Raw genomic sequence first — 25,698 nt, forward strand, 5'->3', positions numbered from 1 at the left:
GTGTATGCATGGCAGCAGGCGCTCAGGTAGCGGGGTTTCCGGGAATTGTGCGCGGGTTGGTACGCTGCGGCTCCGGCTGTGCGGCACGCAGCGCGGCGACCCCGAGCGGATCGGGGCGAGTCCCGCGTTCCGGGTCCGGCGCTGCCTCCCGGCCTCGGTGCGTCCGCCACCGTGCGGTGCAGCGTCTGCCGGGGTGGTGTGTCCCAGGGCCGCCAGCGCCGGCCCCCTCCCTCCCCTCCCCCTTGGCCCGCTCTCAGCCTCAGATAAAGCATTTCCTTCCATTGTCATCCTACCCGGCCGGCCGGGCTGCCAGGGCCCTCCCCCTCCCGGCCCCCTCCCTTCCTCTCTCCGTCTCACAGTCGCTCTGCAGCCTCCGGCGACTGGGGGGATGTGAGGCCGGCGCCCCAGCCCCCCGTCCCGCCATGAGCCCCCCGCTCTGAGGGCCCCGGCCCCTGGATGCACAGTCCCGGCGCTGGTGAGTACCGGGCTGCTGGCCCCCGCTTCGCCCGCCCCGCCCTGCGCGGTGCCCCAGCACCAACCGCCCGGGCTCGGGCTCCCGTTTGGGCTCCGGCTTGGGCTTCAGTTGCCCCGCGGCCCAGTTCAGCGTGCGCCCCCCTGACCGCGCCCGCCCCACCCGGCACCGCGGGACTCTGGCAGGCTCCTGGCCGGGGCTTGTTCCGGGGCCGGAGGGCTCGGGCCTCCCGCTGGGCGCCCACATCCGCCCGCCCTGGGGCAGCGACAGGCCCGAGGGAGGGAGTTGGAGGCCCCGGGCCGCCCGATGCTCAAGCCGGGGGTCTCATCACCCCCATTCCTGGGGAGGACAGACCAGGGGACCGGGGAGGGAAGAAGGGCCGCCGCGGCCCCAGGAGGGGGCGGTGCTCCGGAGCGGAAGGTTTGGAAGCGCAAGGGCAAAGGGCAAGACCCACTGAGTTGGGGCTGGGTTCGTGGCAATGGACCTCAGCACCCCCATCTCGTGGATCCCCGCAGGGTCTTGTACCGACCCCTTGGCTGGGGAAAGGTGATCCCCTGGATGGAGGGTCCTGAACTGGGAGGTTTGCCTGAGCACCGCCTCCCACCTTTGCTCACCCTTTAGGGTAAAGAGACACCTGTGCCCAAGTGAGTTGTAGAGGGACCGGCAGAGATGGGGACCGCAGGCTCTGTCCTGAGTGGTGGCGGACAGGATGTGCGAACCTCCACCCAACCCCAAGCCTGGGGTCAGATGGTGCTGGGGAGCAGTAGAGCAGGCTGCAAATCTGGCAGCTGGGCTGGGCTCTGACAGGCAGAGTTTCTAGACCTGTGTGGGCTGGGAGAGAGCCCTCTGGGGCCTGCAGGCCATCCAGATCCTGCCACCCCCATTTCCTTCCCTCTGGCTGCCCATTCGGATCTGACCTCGCCAGCCGCTGCTGCTCCTCCCACCAAGTCCAGGCCATCCCCCTGTCCCTCCCGCAGTCCTGCATATCCAGAGGCCTCCCCCTGCATCTGGACACTGGCTGTCTTGCTGCTGCCCATCCCTCTCCACACACCAATTCAACATCTGCTTGAGGCCCAGCTTGGCCTGCCAATTTCGAGGGTGAGAATGGGACATTGGATCTTAGTGGCCCTGAGGACGTGACATCTGGACTGTCCAGCCTGTGGCTGGGATTTGCACCTGGACCCAGGGGTCTTCCTCCAGATCCCCGCTCAGGCTGAGAGAAGGAAGACTGTGACTCAGTTTCCTACCCACTACTGGGGCACCTTGGCAGCCCATTTCTCCCCAACAGGACCCTGTCTGTGAAGTGGCTTCAACTGCCGCATACACTTTTCACCTCACGCCAACCTGCTTAGACTTCCCAGGCTCCTTTCGCAGCCTTCTGCAAGCCGTCTCATAGCTCCTCATTGCTTAGCATCTCCTCCTTCTCTGCTCTCTGTTCTTTCTGCCCACCTCAATTAATAAGTAATTTTCCTCTTTTCCGCAGTCACTTCTGAGGGAAACTAAGGCCCAAAGCAGGCCCGCTCTGTTGTGCGCAGTGAACTGAGACTGGAACCAGGTCCTGGGCCTGCTGGGACTCCTCCCCTGCCTTTAGTCCCCCTGATGTCCCTGGCTCCCAGCAGCGCCAAGCTCAGAGCTGCCTCTGTCATTACATCTGGAATGGCCCGGGGAAGTGTTCTTCTGAGGCCTCTGTGTTTCTTAGCGTGAGCCCGTGAATGGGTGTCTCTCTGGCCACCAGGTCTTAAGCTGGGGTCCTGAGGCTGGGAAGTTGCATTCAGGTCTTGCACGGACCCTCCCAAGCACCTAAACTGGTCAGTCTGCTTCAACACTGAAGTTCAGTTTCCCCATCAAATAAAATGGGGAGAGCATTTCAGGTGCACTTCCCAGAGCACAGAGGGGGAGAGGCTGACTATAAAGAGAGGGATCGCTGTCCAGTATGGGGACTGTTATGCACCTCCCCACTTCCTTCAGGGTGATCGGCCCCAGCTTCCATCCTTGGTGGCTTCTGGGAGTGAGAGTTGGAACTTCCCTCCATCCCCTCCTTAATCCTGATAATGGGATTGAGAAACGCCTGTGCGCCTGTGCGAGGGGGGTGGGAGCCTTCTCTTGGCTGTAGGTAGGCATGCTTGCCCAAGGACCTGGAAGGCAGAAGCCTGTGTAACCCCTCCCTCCTCTTTGTTTTCTTCTGGCCTTTCATTACTAGCTGGTAATTTAAATGCTGGCTGGGACCTGAGGGAAGATGAGCTAATAATGCAAGGCCCAGGCTCACACAGTAGGGAATGGCAGGCCCCGTGGAACTGGAACCAGACCTGACTGCCGGTGCCCATTCTCCTGGCTCTCTCCTCCCCTGGCCTGGCTCAGGTCCTGCCCACTCCTGCCCCTCACAGCTTGGCCCTGGCCTGTCCACAGCCAGACTAAGATACTGGGGCCTAAAGGGGGCCTAGGAGCTGGGGTGGGGGGGCATCTGTCCTCCCTGTGGCTGCAGGACTCTGTGTGTGTGTGTGTGTGTGTGTGTGTGTGTGTGTGTGTGTGTTGGATTTGTTCACTGGATGGGGCACTTCCTCTGGGGCAGGAAGCTTTGATTTCCTGTGGTGGGGGCCTTGGTAGGATTAGGAGTGGGGGGCTCACCTCTGGGCCACCCCCGAGGATGTTGTTTGGAACCACAGAGGGGCAGACTTGCTGCATAAGGCTGCATCCCCCACCCCAGGGGAGGCAGGACAGAGCATCAGAGAGGAGGCCCGAGCGGAGGGAGGCTAGAAAAGGAGGCTGTGAGGCCACTGGGATGAGGGGGGTGGTGGGCAACACAGCAGGAAGCCTGGTCACCAGGTGACCCTGCCGGGTATTGTGTTTCCCTGTGATATTTCCCCCTGTTTCTGTGGTAACCTTCCCTGGGGGACCCAGGCCTTTGGGCTGCAGGAAGGTGCCTCCAGACAGCCCTTTCCTTAGAGGCCTGAGTATTAGGAGGAGTCCCTATGTTTGGCCTCCTCCCTAACCCTTTTGGTTGCTGGGACCAGGGCCTGGGAATCTAGGCCAGTGGGCAGAGCAAGCACTGAGGGGTGGTTGGGTGGAGGCCCTTTGGCATCTCCTTGGGGTGGGGCGAAGGGGAAGAAAGGGGCTGCTGGACCTTGGGGAGGGCTTTGTGCCTCCTGTCATCCCCTCTCTCTACTGCCCTCCTTCAGCAGCGTCCCCTACAGAGTGGCGGTGGACAGCACGCTGCCTGGGGCAAGGGGTAGGGGTGGAGGTGGCAGAGGTGGGAGGGATGTTTTCATCAGCAGAGCACAGCTCCTTTGGTCCTGGACGGGTTCCCAGAGGCAAAATAAATTCCGGATAGTGTCTGTGCAGTGTGGGTCAGCATGTGATGGGTGTGTGTGCACACTGGGTGTGCGGGGCCCAGGCTGTGTTTGTAGATGTGGTTCTGTGGCAGTTTGTGATCCACGGGGTGGCTTTGTGCCGGGTCTTTTGGAAGTATGTACACGTGTAGTACAGATGTGTGTGATCCGCACCATGTATACCACTGCAGGCCATGTCCCTGTGTGGGGTGTAGGCTCATGTTCCAGGGGGATGTGTACCTGTGCAGACCTGGCTGTTTAATAGAAGTCCAGGTGTGGGCTGGACAGCACCATCTCATTCGTGGTCCTCAGATGTCAGTTTCCGGACCATTTGTTTTGGAGTCACCCGCGAGTGTGTTAAATAAAAATAAAGTTCTTTGGGCCCCATGCAGACAGATGCGGAATCTGCAGGGGCAGAGCCTGGGAGTGGATCTTAACGTGTGCTTTAGGCAGTTCTGGTGCAAAGCCGTGTTTGAGGACCTGGGAACCATCGATCCGGGCCAATCTCTTCATTTTTTTTTTTCTTTTGAAGAAACTGAGGCTTTTAGAAGGTACCCTATTTTGCCGTGTATAATGCACTCCCGTGTATAATGCACACCTACATTTTTGGCCCAAACTTCCAGGAAAAAAATCTTTAGTCCTAATTTTTACTTCAATTAATTCAATTTTTTACTTATGTATAAAACCGATTGTTGTATTCCAGGATATTATTATGCAGGCAGATATTGTTATTTCTTTCTAGGGTTACACTTTTAATGCATAAGCATAAATAAAAAATTTGAAACATTTACACAGATACAGAATCAGTACTACCCATGTATAATGCGCATCCTTATTTTTCCTCAAAAATGTGGGCAAAAGTGCGCGTTATACACGACAGAAAATGGTATGTGGGTTGTCTGAGGACACAGGGCTCTTGAGAGGGAGACAAAAGTCAAGCCTTTGATTTGAAGACTGGTCCAGGGTTTAGCCATACATCACCCTCTGCGTGTGCAGGTATGCACGCATCCACGCTGGGCATGGTGCAGGGGACCAGGTGAGGCTGCTGCCCACACTCACTGGGCCTTGACTTCTCCCTTGGGATCCCAGACTTCCTGACCTTGCTCTTCCTGTTATAGTCTGCTTCCTCCTCCCTAGGGAAATCCTGGAACTGTTGAGCGCCAACGCTAAAGGTTATGTTGGCAACAAGGAGGCCCCATGTACTGAGCCAGTCATTCAGCTGTTCATCCATTCACTGGGCGCTAACTGAACCTTGCCGGGTGCCAGGCACTGGGCACAGGTAGGCAGTGAAGATATAAGCAGAACATCTGACCTCGGGGAACTTCCACTCTAGTGGAGGAGACAGACAGTAACAAGTAAGCAAGTAAAGAAATGAGTACATATACCTAGCTACACACTGTAATAAACCTTAAGAAGGAAATGAACTGGGTGCAGCAATAGAGAATTACAATGTGAGACTTCCTTAGAAAGGGTGGCCGGGGAGGCCTGCCTGAGAAGGTGACACCGACGCCCTCTCTCACCTCCCCAGACCACAAGTGAGCCCTCAGAGCGTTCAGAGTGGGCTTGGGACCTGCCTGGGTCCAGGTAAGGGACATGCATTGTCAGCCTCTTACTTGGCATGCGATACAGCAGGGTCTCCACGCCTCAAGCAGCCCCCAGAGGTTGGCCTAGGGCACAGGTGGCAAACACAAGGTCCGAGGGCTGTATCCCGCCCTCCACCTTCTTTTATCCGGCCTGGCACCTTGTTTCTACCCTGGTGGCAGCACCGAGCTCCTTGCTCCTAGTTAAGAGGTAGTTACATTTATACAGTCCTAAAATTGCATTTGGCCCTTTGAAGACAACCAGGAGGCTGATGTGGCCCCCGGTGAAAATGAGTTTGACACCCCTGGCCTAGGGGAAGAAGAAGAGGGAGGGCTGGGACAGGGCTGACATCCAGGCCACTCGCTTGGTGGCTTGGGGGACCAGCCTTTCCTTCATGGTGCCGAGTCCAGGGCCCTGTGGACACCTTGGATGTTGGAAGGTGGCAGCCTCTCTGCAGGAGCTCTCGAGTGCCACCCCATTCCTGTCCCTCCTGCCCCACCTTCCTCCCACCTCATTCCCTTCCTCCCCATCTCCCCACCTGGGAACTCCTGTGCCAAGTCCCTCCCCTCTGGGTCTAGCCTGGCTGCCTTTGTGGCCACTGGAATTTATTTACCTGGCTCAAGAATCACTGAAGAGAGAGGGAGGGGGTCAAGGCTGAGAGAGGACCTAGGTCCTGGAAGAGAGGACGGAACCCTAAGGAGGGTTGGGGCAGGGCCAAGGCTGACCAAACAAATCAGGGCAGGAGAAAAGGTGCAGAGGAATCTTCCCCCCAAACTGACTGAGACATCAGCTAGAAGGCAGTGCTCCCCTCTGGTCTCCCTGCTGTCCTCCCCTTTCCCCCCTCAGGAAGTTAACTTTCTCATCAGCAAGCAGCCTGCAGACCCTCTCACCTCCAACCTCTTCTGGCAGCACCCAGCAGCTGCTGGCTGCAGGAAGGTGCAGCCTTTTCCTTAGGGAGCTGAGTATTAGAGGAGCCCTCATGTAAGAGAAGAGGCCCCATCAGGCCCCGCCTCTGCTGGCATTCCACCTGGGCCTCCTTTAGGCTGCTGGTGCACAACCTCCTGGACTGAGTGGCTGGCTCAACCCTAGTCCCTCCACAAACCCCACAGCAGGGTGGGGAGGGGACTTCTCCTAACGAGGAGGGCCCTGGACTAAACTCACCCTCCCCGCCCTGTTTCCAGGCCACTTCCTTTTTTTCCTCCTGTTGCCTGCAGGGATTGGAACCCTGGTGGTTAGAGACCTTGGGCCTTCAGGGCGAGCCTGTGCCCTGGAGAGAATGAGGGGTGTCCTATTCCCTTTCAGGGCCCTGGCCCTACAGTCACCCCCAGTCCTGGAAGTTCCATTCCTCCCTCCCCCCAGCACCCAGGATGGCTAGGAGAAGTGGGGCAGGCTGGGAGCCACAGGGTCGGAAAGAGCCCGGGGTGGGGGAATTCGGGACTAGGCTGAAACCAGCTTGTTTTGCTTGCCCCACAAACCTGCACGGGCATCCGCTGCGCCCTCTGGGGCGTTCAGGTTGTGGAACTGCTCTCAGAATGACAGGCTGGTGGCACCCAGTTGGGGCAGGGGTGGGGGTGGGGTGAAGGCGGGGAGCCCCAGGCAAGGGGGAGCTGGAGGGTTAAAAATAGCAGCAGCCGGGTTTCAGTTAGCAAATGTGGAGGCGGGGAGTTGGAGGCGGGGCGGGTGGCAGGCAGTGTTTGCCCACAGCGCAGGGCTGTGTTTCCCCTGGGTCCCAGGAGTGAGTCACGGTGGAGCCTCGGAGGAGGTGCTGGCACCTCAACTCTGGCTCGAGGGGCGCGGCACAGGCTTCGGCTCTGGGGTCAGGAGGATGTGCTTCTTCCTTCCATGCCTTCAGGGCTATCTTGAGAAGGAGCCCAGGAGAATGTCAGATACAGGGGAAGAGAAGTGCCTTTCTGAGGCCAAAGACCTGGGTTTGAATCCCAGCCCAAAGGCTGCGGGAACTGGTGCGAGATTGCCAAGAGCTCCAAGTCTTGGTTTCCTAGTCTTTCAAGTGGAGATTCTCTCACGTGCATGTGTAAGCACTTGGTGGATTCTGAAGCACCCGACAGATGTTAATTAGATGTTAATTAGCAGACCTGCTGCGCCCATTGCAAAGCTGGGCGGGAGGGCCTTCCTGTGAGGACGCAGAGGGAGGCACGGCTGAGCTTTGCAGGGCCGTCTTCTGCGGAGGGGCTCTCTGTGCCTCGGTTTTCTTCACCTGCAATGGGAAAATAATAATAATAGTTTCAGCCTCATGGAGTTGTTATGAAGATTAAAGTAAGCAACCTTAGTACCGTGCCTGGTATGAAGTCAGTGTACACAGAATATTCGTCATCATTATTAATGTTATTTTTCATATTTTTGAAGGTCAGGGATAGGGAATGCTGAAGGCATGAAGAACAGAAACTGGGCCCAGCCCCAGTTCACAGAAAAAACCAGGCCAAATTCACTGTTCCAGATTCCTCCACCCATGAGGGCCTGGAGCAGCAGGCGTCTGGAGCCAGAAGTCAGAGGGTGGACGCCTTCTCTCTTTCGCTTTACTGCTCCCAGTGAGGCTGGGCTCCGGGGGACCTGAGGGTCTCATGTCCAGCTGACACTAGGGAAGGACTGGGATGGGACGCCCCCTATGGCCCCGATGTGGAGTACCTTGCCAGCATCTGCTGGGGTGACATTTATGTGAGCCCCTCCCTGGCAGCTTGGAAGAGGAACATGAGGCAGAGGGATGGGAAGGTCAGTGATGTCAGCAGTGAGTATTCCCAGCACAGTGGCCCTGGAAGAGGCAGAAGGCATTTCTCTCAGGAAATGATCATTATTCAGCCTGCAGGCATCCACGAAGTCCTGACTTCGTGCCCAGCCCTGTGCTAAGTCCTCTGCGTGATTCAGGAGGGGCCGAGGATGCTGGGTCGCGTAGATCACACAGGACCTCAAAAGATACGTGGTCCAAGAGTTCAGTGTGTAGAGTTGATGAAGGCCCCCGTGGTCTAGGTCCCGGGGAAGCAGAGGTCGCATCTTGACCCTGCAACCCATTGGCTGCACCACTTTATATTTGTGTGTGTGTGCGCATATATGTATATATTCTGTTATTATTATTATAGAGGCAGACAAGCAAAAATCAAAAACTAAGAAACGCCACAGCCCCACCATCAGAGAGCACTGCCGTTGTGTCGGTGCGGACCTTCCCATCGCATGACGTGCCCGTATTCACTGCCCCTTTCACCAGAAGGAGAGGACACCGTGCAAACTGTTCCCTGAGTCAGTGCTCTCCGCCTTCCACTAAGGTGCATTTTCATTTCACCATTTCACCGAATTCCCCGTTGGCCAGAAATTGTCCTTCACAACTGGTTTGTCCAAATAGGTTCCCAGGACCAGGCCTCTGGCTATTGCGTTCCCTGAAGGCTCTGTGAGTGCCCCACTGGGCGTGTGATCCGGGAAAACCCGGCTCACTAGTCAAGGGCAGCCCTGGCCGCAGAAGGGAATCGTATCATCTGCAGAATCTGCCCTACAGACCTCGGCCATCTTCTAAAATAACAGGCAAAATGAGGGGGACACCAAGGCCTACGTTGGACGGCCATCTCGGGTGTATTTACTGTCATTGATATTGATGCGGCTTCCCTGTTAGTGCCAGAATTCATCCATAGCTCGTTGCTATTCACAGACTCATACCCATGACACTTCCAGGCCATGGAGCAAGCCAGGATCCCCGCAGTGGCCTCTGCCTTCCCCTTACCTAGGGGCAAGGGTGCCAATGGCCCTTTGACTGTGTTCTTAGTCCCCAGGAGCCTGCCGTGAAGCTGGGGGGTTCCTTCGGCACTGCTGGGTGCGCCATCCCTTCCACCTGCCCACAGGTGTGATGTGTGTGTGTGTCCTGAGAAAGAGAGAGGGGAGGGAGGGAGCAGGAGAGCGTGTCTTCCCGAGAGAATTTGCTCACTCTGATGGGGTACTTGCTGTGGTTACGCAACCTGCATTTATACAGGCCTGACGGTTTCCAGAGAGCCTGTGATCCTCCCCTTCAGCCCTGGGGGGTTCGCCGGGTCGGTTATGCCCTGCTGGAGGCGGTGCACAGGAAACAATAAAATGGTAACGTGTACATTAAAAAGCAGGGAAAATATAAGATGAAAACAGAAGTGAAGGTGGGGCTGCGGAGTGTCTCCTGGAGACAAGAAAACATGTGAGGGACAGGGGCAGAGATTATTCTCTCTGCTTTTATTTTTTGTTGTTGTGGATGCTGTCTGGATGGAGGACCAGCACCTGTGGGAACATGCCAGTCCTGGGAGTCAGCCCCAGGCCCTCAGATGCTGGCCCAGCTGGGCCCTGTGGCTCTCCACAGAGGTGGGTGGAGCCAGTCGTGGGACCAGTGTAGTGATTATGAGCTTAGGTCCTGGGATCCCAGAAGCCCCGCTTGCCATCTGTGTGACCTCGGCACTTTTCTTAACCTCTCTGAGGCTCGGTTTCCTCCTTTGGAAAAGGAGGATGATAACAGCATCTACCTTACCAGGGTTGTTGGGAGGACCAGAGAAGGTCGTCTGAGAGAGAGGCCTCGCACAGTAACCAGAGCACAGTGCACATTCCCCGCAACATTGTCGATCATTACTAATGTTAATTTGTAATTATACTATGATCATTATTAATACTAATAGTAAAATGGCTGAAACTTTCCCCTGGCAGCCTCCGGAGTGGCCAAGTGGCCTCATGGGCGGCACAGGTGAGAGGAGCTGAGGAAGGCCCCTCTGCCGGCTCCTCTGCGGGGGCGGGGGGTGGAGGTGGACAGGGAGGCAGGGTCTGGCCAAGGAGGGCCCAGAGGCTGAGGGAACAACAAGGAGGGCAAGTGAATGAATACGAGACTTCTAAGGGGAGGAGAGGCTCTGAGAGGCAGCCCAGGGCGGTGAGCGTGCTTCCTGTTGGGGCAAGTGCTGGCCCTTGAGAAAGACTGTCTGGGCCTGGCTACTAAGAGGGAGCAGCTGGTTTAAGTAGGGCACCAGGGGGTGGGGGAGGGAGAGAGACAAAGGCAGAAGCTGATAGAACCTCAGCTCTTCTCCCCGTATTACAGATGGGGCCCCCATCTAGACCCTTCAGGATGTTTTGTTTAAGATAGGAAAGATGGTGGTTAGACATCCTAGTGAACCTCCTATCAGGGATTGAAGCTTCTGGTCCAGGGAGTGAGAGTAAGTGGGAATGCTTCTGGGACCTGAGGAACCCTGGGGCAGTCTGGACCAGGGGGCTGGGAGTACGGGAACCCGCCTGCTCAGGAATTCCCAAAGTGGCAGGCAGGCCCCCCTGCTGTAAGGAGAAGGCTGAGGGTGACAGGAAGTGGGTGCTGGCCCCTTGAGCTCTGCTCTGCTCTCCCCTCACACCTTCATAAAGAGCAGGCAGGGGAGGGCTGAGTGGCAGGCCTGAGAGGTCCCCGGAGGCTGGCAGGGCATGAAGAAAACTCCGTTTTTCTTTGCCAGAGGACAGTGAGGCTCTCCAGAGAGCGCTAGTCCCAAGAACTGACAGCTGCCCACAGTCAGAGTGGCCCAGCTCTCGTTGCCTTAGGGTCCAGGGGTCTCCATCCATGAGGAGTGGCAGGGATCCGAATAGAGGACTTGGGGCAGGGGCAAGGAGCCAGGGAGGATGCTTTTCCCACCCCCAGAGAGCTCAAGCTGCCGCTGCCATGGTTACGTCTGCTTCCTGTTTGATTCATCTCAAACACCAGAAAGGGGGGGTGAGGCTCCCAGCTTGGCCACCACTGCGTGGGGCTGTTTACAACAGCCGCATGTGGGATTCCCAGAAAGAGACTCCAAACCGGACATCCTGCGGCTGCAAAATACCCAGGTGTCAAGAGCTAAAAATAGCTGCCACCCGGCCCCAGCTCAGGGGAAAGGGGCCTGCTTGCTGCGAAGCCAAAGGCCAGAGGGCCAGCTTTGTGGAGGGCCAGCTTTGCACCTCTCACATCCAGCCTCCTGCTGGCGCACAGCTGCTGAGCCTGCTGAGCTTCTGTCCCCATGGGCAGCTGGCCCCTCTGCCTGCACTGTGGACCTTACTTTGGGGTGCTAATGAGAGAGCCTCAGAGGGACTCGGGATCTTCTAGAGAAGGGATATGGCAGAGCACCTGAGAGCAGGGAAAATGAAACTGATGCTCCTCCAAGACCCCCCAACTGTTGCCAGCCCCATCCTCCCCTGTGAAGTCTGAAATTGTGACATGGAATCTGGGAAGCCAGCAGTTACTTGCTATCCAGAGAGGCGATTCTTCAGGATTGTCTTCACGAGGCCCCAAAGATGAAATAGGCAGCTTCGACCCTCTGACCTACGGCAGGGGCGGGGTTTACTGCTGGTACTGGTCTCTGTGGGGCTGTGTGATTTTTCCATCTTCCCCTGTGCCCAGCTAGGGCCTGCCTTTGCTCTCTCCGTGATGGCCCCTGGAGTGAAAATGCCGGGGAGGAGCAGTGGAGTATTATCGGTTGAGAACATGGATTCTGGAGCTTAATTGCCTGGCTCAAGTCCCAGCTGAGCCTCTTCCAGGTTACGTGACTTCAGACAAGTTATTTATTTAATACTGCTGGGCCTCAGTTGACTGATCTCTTTAATGGGCATAAAAACAGTAACCACTTCACTGGTTTGTCATGAGGGTTAGGTGAATTAGCTCATGTAAAGCACTTAGAACAACTTCCCGCACGTAGTCTAGTATGAGTTTATACAAGTTCAGGTGGAAGAAAGGGATGAGACTAGTGGGAGAGGCGGGGGATAAGAGATGGGGCTGGGGGCTGCACCTGGGAGAAAATGGATTATGGTAGAGGAGGGAGGATGAAATGCTTATGCCGGAATGGAGGCTGCGGACAAGTTCAAGGGCAAGCAGTATGAATCACTACCATTAAGGCAGCACCTACCACATGCTAGGTGCTTCACGCATAGCATTGCTAATCTCAGATGACTGCTTCCAAGCAGATTTTCTCATCCTTTTATGGCTTGGGCAGCTGAAGCTGAGCCAGGTTACATGGTGTCCCTGGCTCTCCCTGCTGGTCACTGAGCGAGTCAGAGTTTGAACCCAGGGTCATCTGACCTGGAAGCCAATGTCCTCTATCCTCTGGACTCTCACTTCCATCTCTTTGTGTGAGGAGTTTCGAGGCAGCTTGCAGACCCCTGGGTTCTGAATAAATCTGAGCAATAAGCAGCTTAGTGCCAAGAAAATGAGTAAGAGAATTTCTGGAAGGGGGATACAAGAAACTGTTAAAAAAAGGGTTGATTCTAGGAAAGTTCAAGGGAGTTGGATGAGTAAGAAACTTTGTTTCATATGTCTTGAGGCTCCTTGAATTTTTTTTAGTATCTGCAAGTAGCAAACTTTTTCATTAAAAAAAATTGTGAGTTTTATTTTAAACTCCTTGAAAGTGAGAACCAGGTTTCATTCCTATTTCCATCTCTTCAACTCCCGGATGAGTGACCTCACCTGCTTGGCTGTACCACTGTCCTGCCAGGGGACTGTGACCTAGCCCCTTTCCCTCTCTCCTCCCTCCTGTGGGAAGCAAGAGTGTCGGCCTGAACAATCTGAAAGCCCCGTCAGGTCCTAAAGGTCTCAGGTTCTGAGACCCGACTGCCTTCAAGAAGAGCTTCTCTGTGCTCAGCCCTGTCTTTGTGCCACAGAGGCCTGGCAACCATGATGTCCTTTCTTGTGTTTGTTTATTTCTGGATCTTCCTGAAGCCATCTCACCCCCAGCTTTCCTCTTCTCTGCCAGCCCAACACGGAGTCAATCTTTGTGCCGCCTGTGTCAGGGGACAGAACCAGAGCTGCAACGTGGGGTGTGAAGGGGGTCAGCCCTGAACCGGCGCTTGGCCTCCTGCTGCTGCCTGTTTTCCTCTGGCTGCTGGGCCTGGGTCTTCCTGCTGCTCCTTTGAGCTGGTTGGGAGACCAGGCAAGTGGAGCAGCTGCAAAATGGCTTTGGAAGTGTTGGGAGGGGGCTTTTGGGTGGCAAAGCCCTCCCTGACAAAGGGCCTGCCACACCTGGGAGAGCAGGTGGTCAGGCAGGGCTCAGGTTTCTGCTGGGCATGTAAGGCCCAAGGTAACAAGGTAGGAGGGGAGACCAGCTCGTGCAGGTGCCCAGGGGACAGAAGAGTGGCCTTTGTGTCTGCTCTGGAGGTTGCGGAGGGCTGGGGTGCACCCTCGAAGCAGGATTTCTGGGGCTGTCTGGTTCTGGATGAGAGCAGGTATTCTGGTTTGGAGAGCTGCCGTGGTCAGCCCAATCCCTCAGTGCCAAGTACACTGCCTCTTCAGCCTGACTGCAGTTGCTTCTCAAGATGGTAGAAGTGGGGGGTTGCCAGGATTCCAAAAAGAAGGGGTCTCTACTCTGGCCAGGGGATGTGTGGAGAAGGGTCCATTCACTCCTGATCATATTTCAGTATGACCCCAAATTAGTGGTAACAGTGCTCTGAGAGGGGCCAAGGAGAAGAGGGGTCCCAACCTTATCCCCAAACCTGGGATGCAGGGTGTTCACTCTCTGGTTTCAGTTCAGCCGCTGACTGGGCATCTTTTGATATCTTTCTTCCCTCTGGGACACAGGAGGGCTGTGCCCCAGGTCTTGTCTCTGTTGCTCGGGGCTCTTCTGAACTCAAAGGTTGTCAGCACGGACCCAGGGAGTCAGGGGAGAAGCAGAACTTCTTCCAGGAATTGCTTTTGGACACAGCCCCTGTTGGCAGTACGTCCGTGGGTGCACACGCATGAGTGGGCTCTTGGGCATGCCCGCAACTTTTCTGAACAGAATTGAGACCACTGATCAGCATCACAAAACATCCCTTTGGGGCTGGGTAGCAAACACCATGGAGTTCAGGGCCATTAGTTTTTTCCCTGTGCAGAGAGTGCATGGTGTACAGAATTTGTGGTTACCGGGGGAGTGATGTGCAGAGAACCTGGCTCTGTTCCCAAGCACGAATGCTGCTGACCAGCCCTCAGGCAGGGACGGAGGGAGGTAGGAGAGAATTCCCTGCAGGCAGGGACCCTAGGACTGACATGGCCTCTGAGAGTGCATGCTGGAGCCTGGTTCAGAAACCTCTCTTGGGGGACCAGGTCCTGCAGAAGAAAGATGAGGTCCTAAGGGATAGGAGGACCTGAGATGGAGGTTACCATGTCATGGGGTGGAGAGGCTGCCTCTGACACCAGTATTCCTTGAGGCTCAGAGACCCTGAGAAATATTCCTGCCCTGTCCTAGGCAGGGGGCCAAGAGAGAGTCATTATGTTCAATTCACCAGTTTCTGACAGAGCCTGCTGTGTGCCCAGCAAGGTGTTGCGTGCAGATGGGCATGGCCTACAAATGACACCCCAGAGATCATAATTAATGGAGCGTCCACGTGGTAGACACAGAATGGGTGCTCTGGCCAGCTGAGAGAGGTCAGAGTGAGCTTCATGAGGACATGGCCTTGGACTGGACTTCAAAAGATGGGCCGAATTTGAATAGGTGGAGTGGCATTTCCCCACCAAACATTGTCATTCAAAGCGTGGAGCCCTGGCATCTCTAGGCAGATAGTGGGAGTCCCTCTGTGCCTAGAGTTGCCCCTTCCCCCAGCAGCGCCTGCCTGCAAGGAGTTCTCCTTTCCAGCTCTGGAAGAGGAACTGGGGCTGCCCCTTAGAAACAGACTCAAAAGCACAGCCCTCACCCATTGTCTTCCAGAAAATACTCCTTCTGCCTGAAGAGGGCTTCCATGTGTTCACCTAGTGCCGCCTCCAGGTGGCGTTCCAATCTCCTGGCCCCCTGTCTCCTTGGCTCTGAGCTGGGACAGCAGGCAGTAGAGTGTCCCTCTTGGATAGATGGCCTCAGGACTCATCTGTGTCTCCCCGACCCTGGCCAGTCTCATTACTCCTCAGGGCCTCTCTGCTGTTGACAAGCTCTGGCCCTACCATAGGGGTTCACGGTTTCTGAATGGGAGGGGGGACTGGGCTGGGCTTAGGAACCTGGGACAGGTGGCCGTTTCCACAAGGAAACACTTCTGGTTTTGGGTTATTTGTGAAAAAGGCTGAGCAGTTCTCTTCTCTGGGGGAGCAGACTGCAGGACACAGGATGGAGAAGTAGGAGAAAAGGGGTACCTACTGTGAGGTCCTCGAACTATGTATTTATTCCACCACTTCACACCTCCCACCACATCTGACTTGAACCCTGGGCCATGACCTGGCCTCTCTCCCACTGTGGAGCCTCTGTGGGCTCAGCTCCTCTTCTCCAAGCCTGCTTCTCCCTCTCCCTCCTGGAGTCTTTGCCTCTGCCTCCACAGGTCTCACCAGCCATGCTGTCTTACCTCCCAGCCTTCTTCTTTCCCTTTGGGATGTGGGAGTCTGGGCCCAGGGAAGATTGTATCTGAGCACACTGGGAGGACTGAGGGCATTGTCGGGTGAACTGGGGCCTCCTTGGGTTCCCACTGTGGCCTGAGCTCCTTCATGTACGGTGAGCTATCCAAGTTGCTTAATAGATCAGATGAGGAAGAGGGAGTTGAAGATTGCTCTTATCCAGCATGGGACCTGGAGGGAAGGAATGGGGTAGAGTTTTCTCTTTTTGGTTAGCTGCTGGCGCAGGTGCCAGGGTTTGGAGGGTTCTAGCTGGATGGGGGCCTCCTGCTATGGCAGGGTGTCTGCCTGACTTGGCCCTCACTCCTCCCCCTTTGCCTCCCTGCAGCCCCTTCACTCCACCTCTCTTCTCTCTACAGATGGGACCCAGGTGACCCCGGGTGCCCACTGCCCCAGTCCCCCTGGCACAGGTAAGCATCAGTCCTGAGGGAGACTGTGGTGGGAAGTGGAAGATGAGGGTAGAAAGGACAACAGAAGCGCGAGGAGCTGAGCGGTGGTTGGGCAGGAGAGCTGGCTGGTCAGCCAGAGAGGAAGGATGTTGGCGTTCTGGGGGAGAGGGTGAAGTTGGTTTCATGGGGAAGGGGTGAGGAGTGGAGGGAGCTAAGGAGGCAACTCTGGATCCAGGCTGGCCCCAGTGCTAGGAAGCATGACAGGAAGAGGACAGGCAGGATGCTCTTGTCCTTGCTGGAGGCAGTGAAACAGGAAGGCAAGTAGGAAGCTAATGTTTATACCCAGGCCCCGGCCTCATATCAGGCTCGTGTTCTTGACTGTTGACTCCTTGTCCTCATGCCAGCTCTGCAAGGTGGCCACGGCAGCCCTTGTAGGATGGGAGGGTACCTTGTGCTACTCCCAGCCCAGGAGGGGGTGGCCCCTCTTCCCAGGTCTGTCACCTTCCTTACCTCCTGGTCTGGTTAGGACAGGCCTGTGGCCTGGGGCTGGGGCTGGGGTTGGATGCAGGCTGCCTCCCCCTTAACTTTAGCCGGTATCCACGGCGGGGCTGCTGGGTACAGTTACACATGGCAAGGAGAAGTGAAGGCCAGATATCCTCTTTGCTTCCATCCTGGCTGCCCAAAAGCTTGCAGGCAGGCAGGGGAGATAGGACACAGAAATAAAAAGAAAAATAATAGTAGACTGCAATATGTGACCAGTGCCAAATGAGGGGACAGCCGATTCATGTGTTCATCCATCCATCAGAACACATTAAATTCACCACCTATTGTGAGTCTTCACGGATGTGAAATTTTCTAAAAATTAAATACAGAAACTAGGAAAAGAAAAAAGAAACATTAATAAGCCCCATCTCTGTGCTAGGGCACCTCCCTGGGCATTTGGGGGAGATAGAGAGATGTATCATTGATTCGGCTGGTATCTGTTGGGTGCCTGCTATGTGCTAGGTGCTGTTCTAGGTGCTGGATAGGGCACAATAAACAAAAGCAAGTCCCTGCCCTTGGAACTTAACTCAGGTGTGATCTCTGCCCACGCCGTGCGCATGGGGCACAGAACTGTCAGCGTGATCGAAATCCACGGGGCGCTGGGCTGGGTCCGGGGAAGTGCAAAGATTAGCTGGACTTGGAAGAAAGGGAAGGACCTGGAAAAGTAGAATTGAGCCCTGGCCAGTGTGGCTCAGTTGGTTGGAGTGTCCAATCAACAAACCAAAGGGCTGCCCTTATGGGGATTGCTCAGCATTGGATGAGCTGATGGAGGCCTCTCAGGAAAGGTTCCAGTGCTTGTGCGCTCCTTCTGAGGGCACCTGCTCCCATGCCCGCCTGCCTCCCCTTCTCGGGAAGTATCTCCGGCTGCTCAGCCCAGCCTGGCCCAGCTGGCTGTGCTGGTGGAGAACCTGGTCCGGCAGCTAGTTATAAATAGCCCCTGCACCCACAGCCTTGGCAGGGTGCTCCTGGCGTGGGTGCAGAGGACACTCGAGAAGAGGCAGCTGAGCCGTGTCCTCACCACGGCAGGCCCAGAGCTGGCGTGAGGGCAACCAGGAGCAGGCTCCATGGGCACATGGGCTGTGCAGGCCAGGGGTGTCGGCCAGGGCTTGGCTGTAGGTTCGAGGCACTGCTTCCTGATCCTATGGCCTGGAACAGGGTAGGGAGGGTGGTGACTGAGACAGCCTGTGAGGCCCTTTGGGGTTGGAGGCGGAGTAAAGGGAACCGTGTACTGGGCTGACCTCTTTGAGCACAGCTCATGGGGGGCAGCTGGGCCAAATCCTCCTTCCAGAGGGGCAGAAAGGAAGGAGAGGGCAGGGCTCAGAATGTACCACCAAAGGGCTCTTAGCCCATCTCTAAATCCCCACAGCCCCAGCCTTCTGCCTGGAGAGGCAGCATATTTAGTGGCGAAGCAGTGTGTTCAGAGTTAGAAGGCTCAATCCAGTACCCGTGAGAGACTAACCTTGTGGAGTTTAGATCGCCTCCTTTCTCATGGGTGAAGTGGAATTGAAAATAAGTACCTTATAGGACTGTGGTGAGGATGAAGTGAGGAAAAGGACCCTAGAGCCTGTTTTGTCATTTTGAGTCAAGTGAGCCTGAAGGAGGCCAATGAGGTTGTAACCGTGCACCTGCAGACACGCTTTCCAGCTGACTCTGTTCCCTGTGTGTGTCCCCAGGCTGCCCCAGGCCCCGTGCAGACTCGCCAGGCTCTCAACCCCAGCCCATGGACCTGCGGGTGGGCCAGCGGCCCCCGGTGGAGCCCCCACCGGAGCCCGCACTGCTGGCCCTGCAGCACCCCCAGCACCTGCACCACCACCTCTTCCTGGCAGGCCTGCAGCAGCAGCGCTCGGTGGAGTCCATGAGGGTAAAGATAGAGCTCTCTGCACGTGAGACAGCCTTGAGCTCAGCCCCCAGACCTCCTCCCTCCCTTTAGCCTCCCCCCAAATCCTTGTCTCAGTCCTCAACTCCTTGCCCCTTCCTGGGCGGCCGGCCCTGCCCACAGCTCTCAATGGACACACCGATGCCTGAGTTGTCAGTGGGGCAACAGGAGCAAGAGCTGCGGCAGCTTCTCAACAAGGACAAGAGCAAGCGAAGTAAGTATGGAGGCCGCTCTGGCCCAGTGTCTGCGGCTCAGCCACCTGGGCATGTGCAGACTGGGGTGGGAGTGACACCAGCTTGGGTCTCCCTCTGCTTGACGGGCTCTGCCTGTGAATGCAGGTGGGGATGGAAATAGTGTGGGGGAGTCTGAGGTGGGGCCTGGGACTTGGCTCTTGCCTGAGGAATCCCTGGGACATCATGTACTAGGGGTATGGACAAGGCCACGGGCAGAGAATGTACAGGGAGGCCACCTGTCCACCCACCCAAAACCCAGTCATGGCTTTCTGCCCCTGCAGGTGCTGTGGCCAGCAGCGTAGTGAAGCAGAAGCTGGCGGAGGTGATTCTGAAGAAACAGCAGGCAGCCTTGGAGAGAACAGTCCATCCCAGTAGCCCCAGCATTCCGTACAGGTAACTCCCTCTCCCACCTGCTCTCTCATGTCCCTGCCATGCCTCGTCCTTCCTATATGTCCTCCTGTGAGCACTCATGTACCCTCCTGTTCCTCCCAGCTGCCTATCACCTCATCTGTACGCCTCACCTCCCTTAGTGATACCTGCCCCAGTCCCCTCTCCCAGCTGACACCTGCCCTCTTCTCTCCTTTCATGATCTCACCCCATCCCCCACCTGCAACCCTTCCTCCTTGTGCACCGCCCCCCAACACTGGCTTTCTTCTTCCACATGAGTCCCTTCTCTTTTTGTGTCCCTGCTAAGCACAAAAAGATCCTGGTTCCTAGAGTAGGTTCCTCCCACCAGAGACAGTCCCCAATGTGTCTGGGACCCTGGCTTCTCTGTCTAGGCCAGAGGTCTGCATGTGGGCTGCTGGTAGGATGGGTGGCCTGATGCTGCCACCCGGACATGGCCCCTGTTCCTGCCAGCCCCACACTGCCCACCCTGCGGGCTGCCACCTCCCCTGGTGGGTGGCCATGCTTAGGAAGGGGCCCCTGAGGAATGAGGTGGCTGCCAGGCCTCTGAGCATCCCGCCCCTCTGAAGCAGCCTTGGCACTCACCCCACAGAACTCTCGAGCCCTTGGAGACAGAAGGAGCTGCCCGCTCCATGCTCGGCAGCTTTCTGCCTCCTGTTCCCAGCCTGCCCAGTGACCCCCCGGAACACTTCCCCCTGCGTAAGACAGGTGAGTGTCACAGGCAGGCGGGGGACCCTCCTAGGGAGTTAAGGGGGTGGGCCTTGAACATGGGATGCCTGGGAGGGAGGGCTAACTGGCAGAAGTGGGGAGGGTGGGTGTGGGACCGAGTAACGCTGGTGCACCCACAGTCTCTGAGCCCAACCTGAAGCTGCGCTACAAGCCCAAGAAGTCCCTGGAGCGGAGGAAGAATCCACTGCTCAGAAAGGAGAGTGCCCCACCCAGCCTCCGGCGGCGTCCTGCAGAGGCCCTCGGAGGTGAGGACCAGCAGAGTGGGTGGGGGAGACTGATCTTGTCCTTTTGGGTCAGGTTCTACCAAGATGGGTCCCTTCCTCAGGGTTACCATGGGTGGTTGTACAGGGTATGTCCTACACGCTTGCCAGGGAGTGAGTTGGGGCTGAAAGGCAGCCCCTGCTCTGTTGGTGAAACTGACTTCTTCTGCCCAGAAAGGGCGCTTTAAAAAAGAGTGTCCAAAGGCTAGTGGTGGCCTGCCTTCCCCCTGCCCTGCTGGGAGGAAAGCAGGGAGCAGAGGCCGCCCTCCTGGCCACCGGCTTCTGCCTGGCCTCTGACTGAGCCTCCCTCTCTCCCCAACCCTCAGACTCTTCCCCTAGTAGTAGCAGCACACCTGCGTCAGGGTGCAGCTCTCCCAACGACAGCGAGCATGGGCCCAACCCCATCCTGGGCTCCGAGGTAAGGCCTTGCGGGCTGGACTCTCCAGAGGCAGTTCTGAGGCTCAGCCTTCCTCTCAGCAAATGGCCCTGACCAGGCTGGGGCTGCTGGGTCTGGGCAGCCCCACCCGAGCCTCCTGGGTGTTCTGGGGAAGGCGTACCCTGGGGTGAAGGTCTGGGACCAGTGACCCCTGCCCTGCCCCCCATAGCAGGCGCTCTTGGGCCAGCGGCTGCGGCGGCAGGAGACCTCTCTGGCCCCTTTCGCCTTGCCGACAGTGTCCTTGCTGCCCACAATCACACTGGGGCTGCCCGCCCCTGCCAGGGTGAGTGGCTGAGGTGCCCTCGCCCATGCCAAGCTCCCCAGTTTCCCCCACTCCCTTCTCCTGCTGCCTCACTCCATCGCCTTCACTGTTCCCTCTACTGGAACCTGCTCCCCTGTGATCCCTCTCCCCCTCTCCCCCAGGTTGATGGTGACCGCAGGACCCATCCAACTCTGGGCCCTCGGGGGCCAGTCCTAGGGAGCCCCCATGCTCCCCTCTTCCTGCCCCATGGCTTGGAGCCCGAGGCTGGGGGTGCCCTGCCCTCTCGCCTGCAGCCCATTCTCCTCCTGGATCCCTCAGTCTCTCACACCCCCCTGCTGACTGGTGAGTCCCACTGCTTCTCCGGAGGAGGGGCTAGATCCCTGTCCCCTCTGCTGTGTCCCCATCTCTGTGAGTCTCCCTGCTGAATCCCTGCCCCCCACCCATGCCCTTGCTTCTCTCCATTCTTCCCTATGCTTCCCTTCTTATGCCCCTCCCACCACGCTCTTTCCAGTGCCTGGGCTTGGGCCCCTGCCCTTCCACTTTGCCCAGTCCTTACTGACCACCGAGCGGCTCTCCGGGTCAGGCCTCCATCGGCCGCTGAGCCGGACCCGCTCAGAGCCTTTGCCCCCAAGTGCCGCTGCTCCCCCACCACTGGGCCCCCTGCAGCCCCGCCTGGAGCGGCTCAAACCTCACGTACAGCTGATCAAGGTGAGGGGAACTGGGCAGGGGAGGTGGTGAGGGGTTGCTTAACTGGGCCCGTAGGGGCTGAAAGAAGAAGGGAGGCTTGGAAGGGCAGGGGCCTGGCGGGCCGGTGTGAGGATGTGGTTCCTGGGGCCAAGAGCTGCACGGCCACCAGAGTCCCAGCCCCTAGCCCACCACGTCCCATCCTGCATCCCACACTCCAGCGTGGCCTCTCAGAGGACGTCTTCCATCCTCAGAGGCCAGCCAAGCCGAGTGAGAAGCCCCGACTGAGGCAGATACCCTCGGCTGAGGACCTGGAGACGGATGGTGGGGTAGCAGGGCCGCTGGGCGATGACAGCCTGGAACACCGGGAGGCGGGCCGTGGGCAGCATGAAGCCAGAGGCCCTGTTGCTCTCCAGCAGCACCAGCAGGTACAGCGGGGCCTGTGTGTGCCCTCGGAAGGTGTAGTCAGGGGGTGCTGGGCCTGGCATGGGTGGAAGGGAGGGAGATAGGGTACTAGTGCAGGGACCAGCTCTGAGACCGTGGGTGTCCTGCCACAGCCACACTGAGGTGCAGAAACACACACACACACACATGCGTGCATACGGGCACAGATGTGCGCAGGCACACTCAGGGTGAAGCTGTGTCCCTTGTCCAGCCGTGGGGCTAGCCTTTCATGGGCCATACACACTTCTACCCTAGGACTTCACCAGTTGTACTATTTCTGGGAAGGTGGCTAGTGCAGGAAGTGGGGCAGAGCAGGCTCAAGCACTTCACCCAGAGCGCTCACACCCTGTGAGCCAAGCCCGGGTGAGTTGGCTAGGGCTGCTGTGACCAGCACAGCACACTGGGCGGCTTGCACAACGGAAAGTCACTGCCTCGGCTCCGGAGAACGAAAGTCCGAACTCGAGGTGTTGACTGGGTTGGTTCACTCTGACAGCTGTGAGGGAAGGCGATGCTCCAGGCCTTTCTCCTCAGCTTGGGGACAGCTGCCTTCTCCAGGTGCCATCACACGGTCTTCCTTCTGTCCATGCCTGTGTCCAAATTCCTCCCCTGTATGAGGACAAGAGTCATGTTAGCTTAAGGCTCCCTCTAATGATCTCATGTTGACTTGATCACCTCTGCACAGACCCTGTCCCCGATTCAAGTCGCATTCCGAGTACTGGGGATTAGGGTTTCCTTCACAAATACGAAGTGGGCCCGTAAGATGCGGTGACAGGCCCCAGATGTGCAGTGGCTCACGCGGGTGCCACATCCTTGGGCAGTCGCACGGCCCTTGGAGACGAGACCCTGGGCAGAGCTGGGCCTGAGACCCCGCACCAGAATCCTGAGGGCCCAGGGAGCTCTGGGGGAATGGGGTGGTCCGTCCAGGGTGCAGGCCTCGGGGGGCCTGGTGAGGCAGGGAGCTTAGAGTCAAAGGCCAAAGCCTATCTAGGAGGCAAAGACAGAGGCATCCTGGAGTCTCTCCAGGAAGGGGGCCTGCATGGAGGTTTCTGAGACTCGGGGCAGAAGCACATGGAGCAGGACCTGAGAACCTGGAGACTGAGACCCCTTGTATCCCTCAGGTGTTCCTCTGGGAACAACAGCGACTGGCTGGGCGGCTCCCCCGGGTAGGCACTGGAGACTCTTTGCTGCTTCCCTTGGCTCAGGGTGGTCACCGGCCCCTGTCCAGGACTCAGTCATCCCCAGCCGCGCCTGCCTCACTGCCAACCCCAGAGCCTGCCAGCCAGGCCCGTGTCCTGCCCAGCTCAGAGGCCCCCGCCAGGACCCTGCCCTTCACCACAGGTAAGACCTGCCTTAGGGTGGGGCAGAAGGAAGGGGGCGGGACATGCAGACGCTCAGGCACCAGAGTAAGTCTGGGTGACGGTATCACACAGGGCGTTTCTCGAGGCCGCAGAGCACCTTCTTGGTCTCATGAGATCCACACCGCGTCCCTGAGGCAGGGGTGGTTCTCATTTTGCACATGAGAAGACCGGGCTCAGGAAATCTGAGGTGACAAGCTTGTGATCAAATAGTAAGCTGGCAGTCAGGCTGGGCTAAGGGCTGTCAGGATCTCCTGACAGCTAGTTCAGGCCTTCCAAAAGTGGTATTCATTTTTTTAATCTGCCTGTAAAAAGAGCTCAGAAGCATTTGTAGAAGTTTTGAAAAATGCATAAAAGCATAAAAATAGAATAAAAATCACCAATTAATCACCAATCCCACTGCCCAGAGGCAACCACCCTTTTTTTTTAAAAAAAAAGATTTTATTTACCTATTTTCAGAGAGAGGGGAAGGGAGGGAGAAAGAGAGGGAGAGAAACATTGATGTGCAAGAGAAGCCTCGGTTAGCTGCCTCTCCCACATCCCCGGCAGGTGCCCTGACTGAGAAACCAGCAGCCTTCCGGCTCCCCGGCGGGTGCTCCGTCCGCTGAGCAGCACCAGCCGGGGCCAGAGGCTACCACTCTTAAGTGCTGCTGTGCTCTGTCCATCTTTGTTCCAGCCGTATGTGCACATTGTACCCTGCTTTATTCAGTTAGCATATTATGAAGACTTCATGATATAATTAATCTTTAGAAATGAGATTTTCATGGTATCTCATCATAGTATTTTATTTTTATTAAAGATTTGCTGGTTGGGCAGTTAGGTGGTTACTCACTTCTCCTCACCTGAATTTCCTTGTCCATAAATCTTCACTCGCTCCTGGGATTGTTTTCCGAAGGTCACTCTCAAGGAGTGGCATCCCGGGGTCAGATGGCATGAGCGTGTTGAAGATCCCTGGTGTCCTGAGACTTGCTGAAAGTGACTGTCCCACTGGCAGTGTACAGGGCCTTCTTCTAGGCGTCCTGCTGAAACAGTCACTTCCCCCAAACTGCATCTGTCTTGTCACATGGTCCAGTGTCACTGTGGGCTTCTCAGCTCCCAGTTTTGGGGTTTCTGAGGAATTCTTTCTTTTCTTGCTACTCCTCGGTAGCCTATTTGAGTCAAGACATCTGGTGAGAGCCCAACATTGGGCCTCCCTTTGCTAGGCTCTGGGTTCTTGAGGTCACGGTGGACACGTTAGGCCATGTGACGAGGGCCAGTGTGTCAGGAAGGCTGTGGCCGTGTAGCGGTCCTTTGGCTGGGGCTGTGTAGGTGTTTGTGTGGGGTGGTGAGGCTACCTGGTAAGCAGCGGGGGTGCGGGTTGATGTGAAGGGCCAAGGTTCAGGATGGGGTGTGGTGTGCGGGGTGTGTGTGCCAGGCCCGGTTCCAGTAGGAGGTGGGGGCGGGCATCGGGGACGCCCCGGGGCCCTGGCTGACTCCTGCTCCCGCCAGGGCTGGTCTATGACTCGGTCATGCTGAAGCATCAGTGCTCCTGCGGAGACAACAGCAGGCACCCAGAGCACGCGGGCCGCATCCAGAGCATCTGGTCCCGGCTGCAGGAGCGGGGGCTCCGAAGCCAGTGTGAGGTGAGGAGGCGGGGTGAGGCTGTGCAATCGAGGAGGTGAGAGTGATGGAAGGGAAGGGGTAGAGGCCCTGGAGCCCGCATGCGATGAAGGGACTGGCTGGCTGGAGGTAATGGCAGGGAAGGGGGCGAGCAGGGCCTCAGGAGCTCTGTGGCCCCTTCCTCAGTGTCTCCGGGGCCGGAAGGCCTCCCTGGAGGAGCTGCAGTCGGTGCACTCCGAGCGGCACGTGCTCCTCTATGGCACCAACCCCCTCAGCCGCCTCAAACTGGACAACGGGAAGCTGGCAGGTAGGGGCCCAATAGTGTCGGGGGCCCCTGTACCTCCCCTGGCTCACCTAGCCCTCCCAACCCATCTCTCTCGTCTCAGCTCTGCCAAGCCTGTCCTTCTAGCATCCTCGACATCCCCATGCCACTCCTAGTCCCTCCGCTGCCCACCCCTGCCTCGCCTGTGCACCTGCTCCGGCCCTCTTTTCAGGGCTTCCCTGCTTCCCGGCCAGGCCAGAGGCCAAGAGGACTCAGCTCACACACACTGGGCCTCTCTCCACAGGGCTCCTGGCACAGCGGATGTTTGTGATGCTGCCCTGTGGTGGGGTTGGGGTAAGTGTGCCCGGGGGCCTTGAGTGGGCATTGCACGGGCTCTCAGATCTCCTCCTTTCCATTCCCCTAGGCCCAGCCCCTGCCTGCTTGTTCTCGTGGTTCTGCCAGACCTGGCGGGCCAGGGGCTTTCCCATAACACCCCTCAGCCGGCTAGGTGCTCCTTGTGGACAGGTGTGTCCTCAGCCCACCAGTGT

General features: G+C 57.4%; 1 protein-coding gene across 7 annotated transcripts in view; it reads left to right on the forward strand.

Annotated features, from left to right (window-relative positions):
* The first annotated feature begins 271 nt into the window (after nt 1–271).
* HDAC7 (histone deacetylase 7) overlaps nt 272–25,698 on the forward strand; it is a 34,557-nt gene continuing 9,130 nt past the window's right edge. Inside the window, exons 1-16 of one of the 7 annotated variants that reach the window (XM_053921570.2) lie at nt 272–475; nt 16,033–16,083; nt 18,279–18,466; nt 18,605–18,695; nt 18,996–19,107; nt 19,712–19,827; nt 19,968–20,093; nt 20,435–20,526; nt 20,717–20,827; nt 20,968–21,148; nt 21,318–21,514; nt 21,712–21,918; nt 23,053–23,272; nt 24,778–24,911; nt 25,075–25,195; nt 25,455–25,504. In XM_053921570.2, coding sequence (XP_053777545.1) covers nt 457–475; nt 16,033–16,083; nt 18,279–18,466; nt 18,605–18,695; nt 18,996–19,107; nt 19,712–19,827; nt 19,968–20,093; nt 20,435–20,526; nt 20,717–20,827; nt 20,968–21,148; nt 21,318–21,514; nt 21,712–21,918; nt 23,053–23,272; nt 24,778–24,911; nt 25,075–25,195; nt 25,455–25,504 — 2,016 coding nt within the window. In that variant the 5' untranslated portion in view covers nt 272–456. Of the gene's footprint in view, nt 476–16,032; nt 16,084–18,278; nt 18,489–18,604; nt 18,696–18,995; nt 19,108–19,711; nt 19,828–19,967; nt 20,094–20,434; nt 20,527–20,713; nt 20,828–20,967; nt 21,149–21,317; nt 21,515–21,711; nt 21,919–23,052; nt 23,273–24,777; nt 24,912–25,074; nt 25,196–25,454; nt 25,505–25,698 lie in introns of those variants that run through there. The other 6 variants (XM_045184134.3, XM_024575493.4, XM_053921571.2 and 3 more) reach the window with 6 other exon arrangements.

The sequence above is a fragment of the Desmodus rotundus genome, chromosome 3, assembly GCF_022682495.2.
Source record: "Desmodus rotundus isolate HL8 chromosome 3, HLdesRot8A.1, whole genome shotgun sequence".
NCBI lineage: Eukaryota > Metazoa > Chordata > Mammalia > Chiroptera > Phyllostomidae > Desmodus > Desmodus rotundus.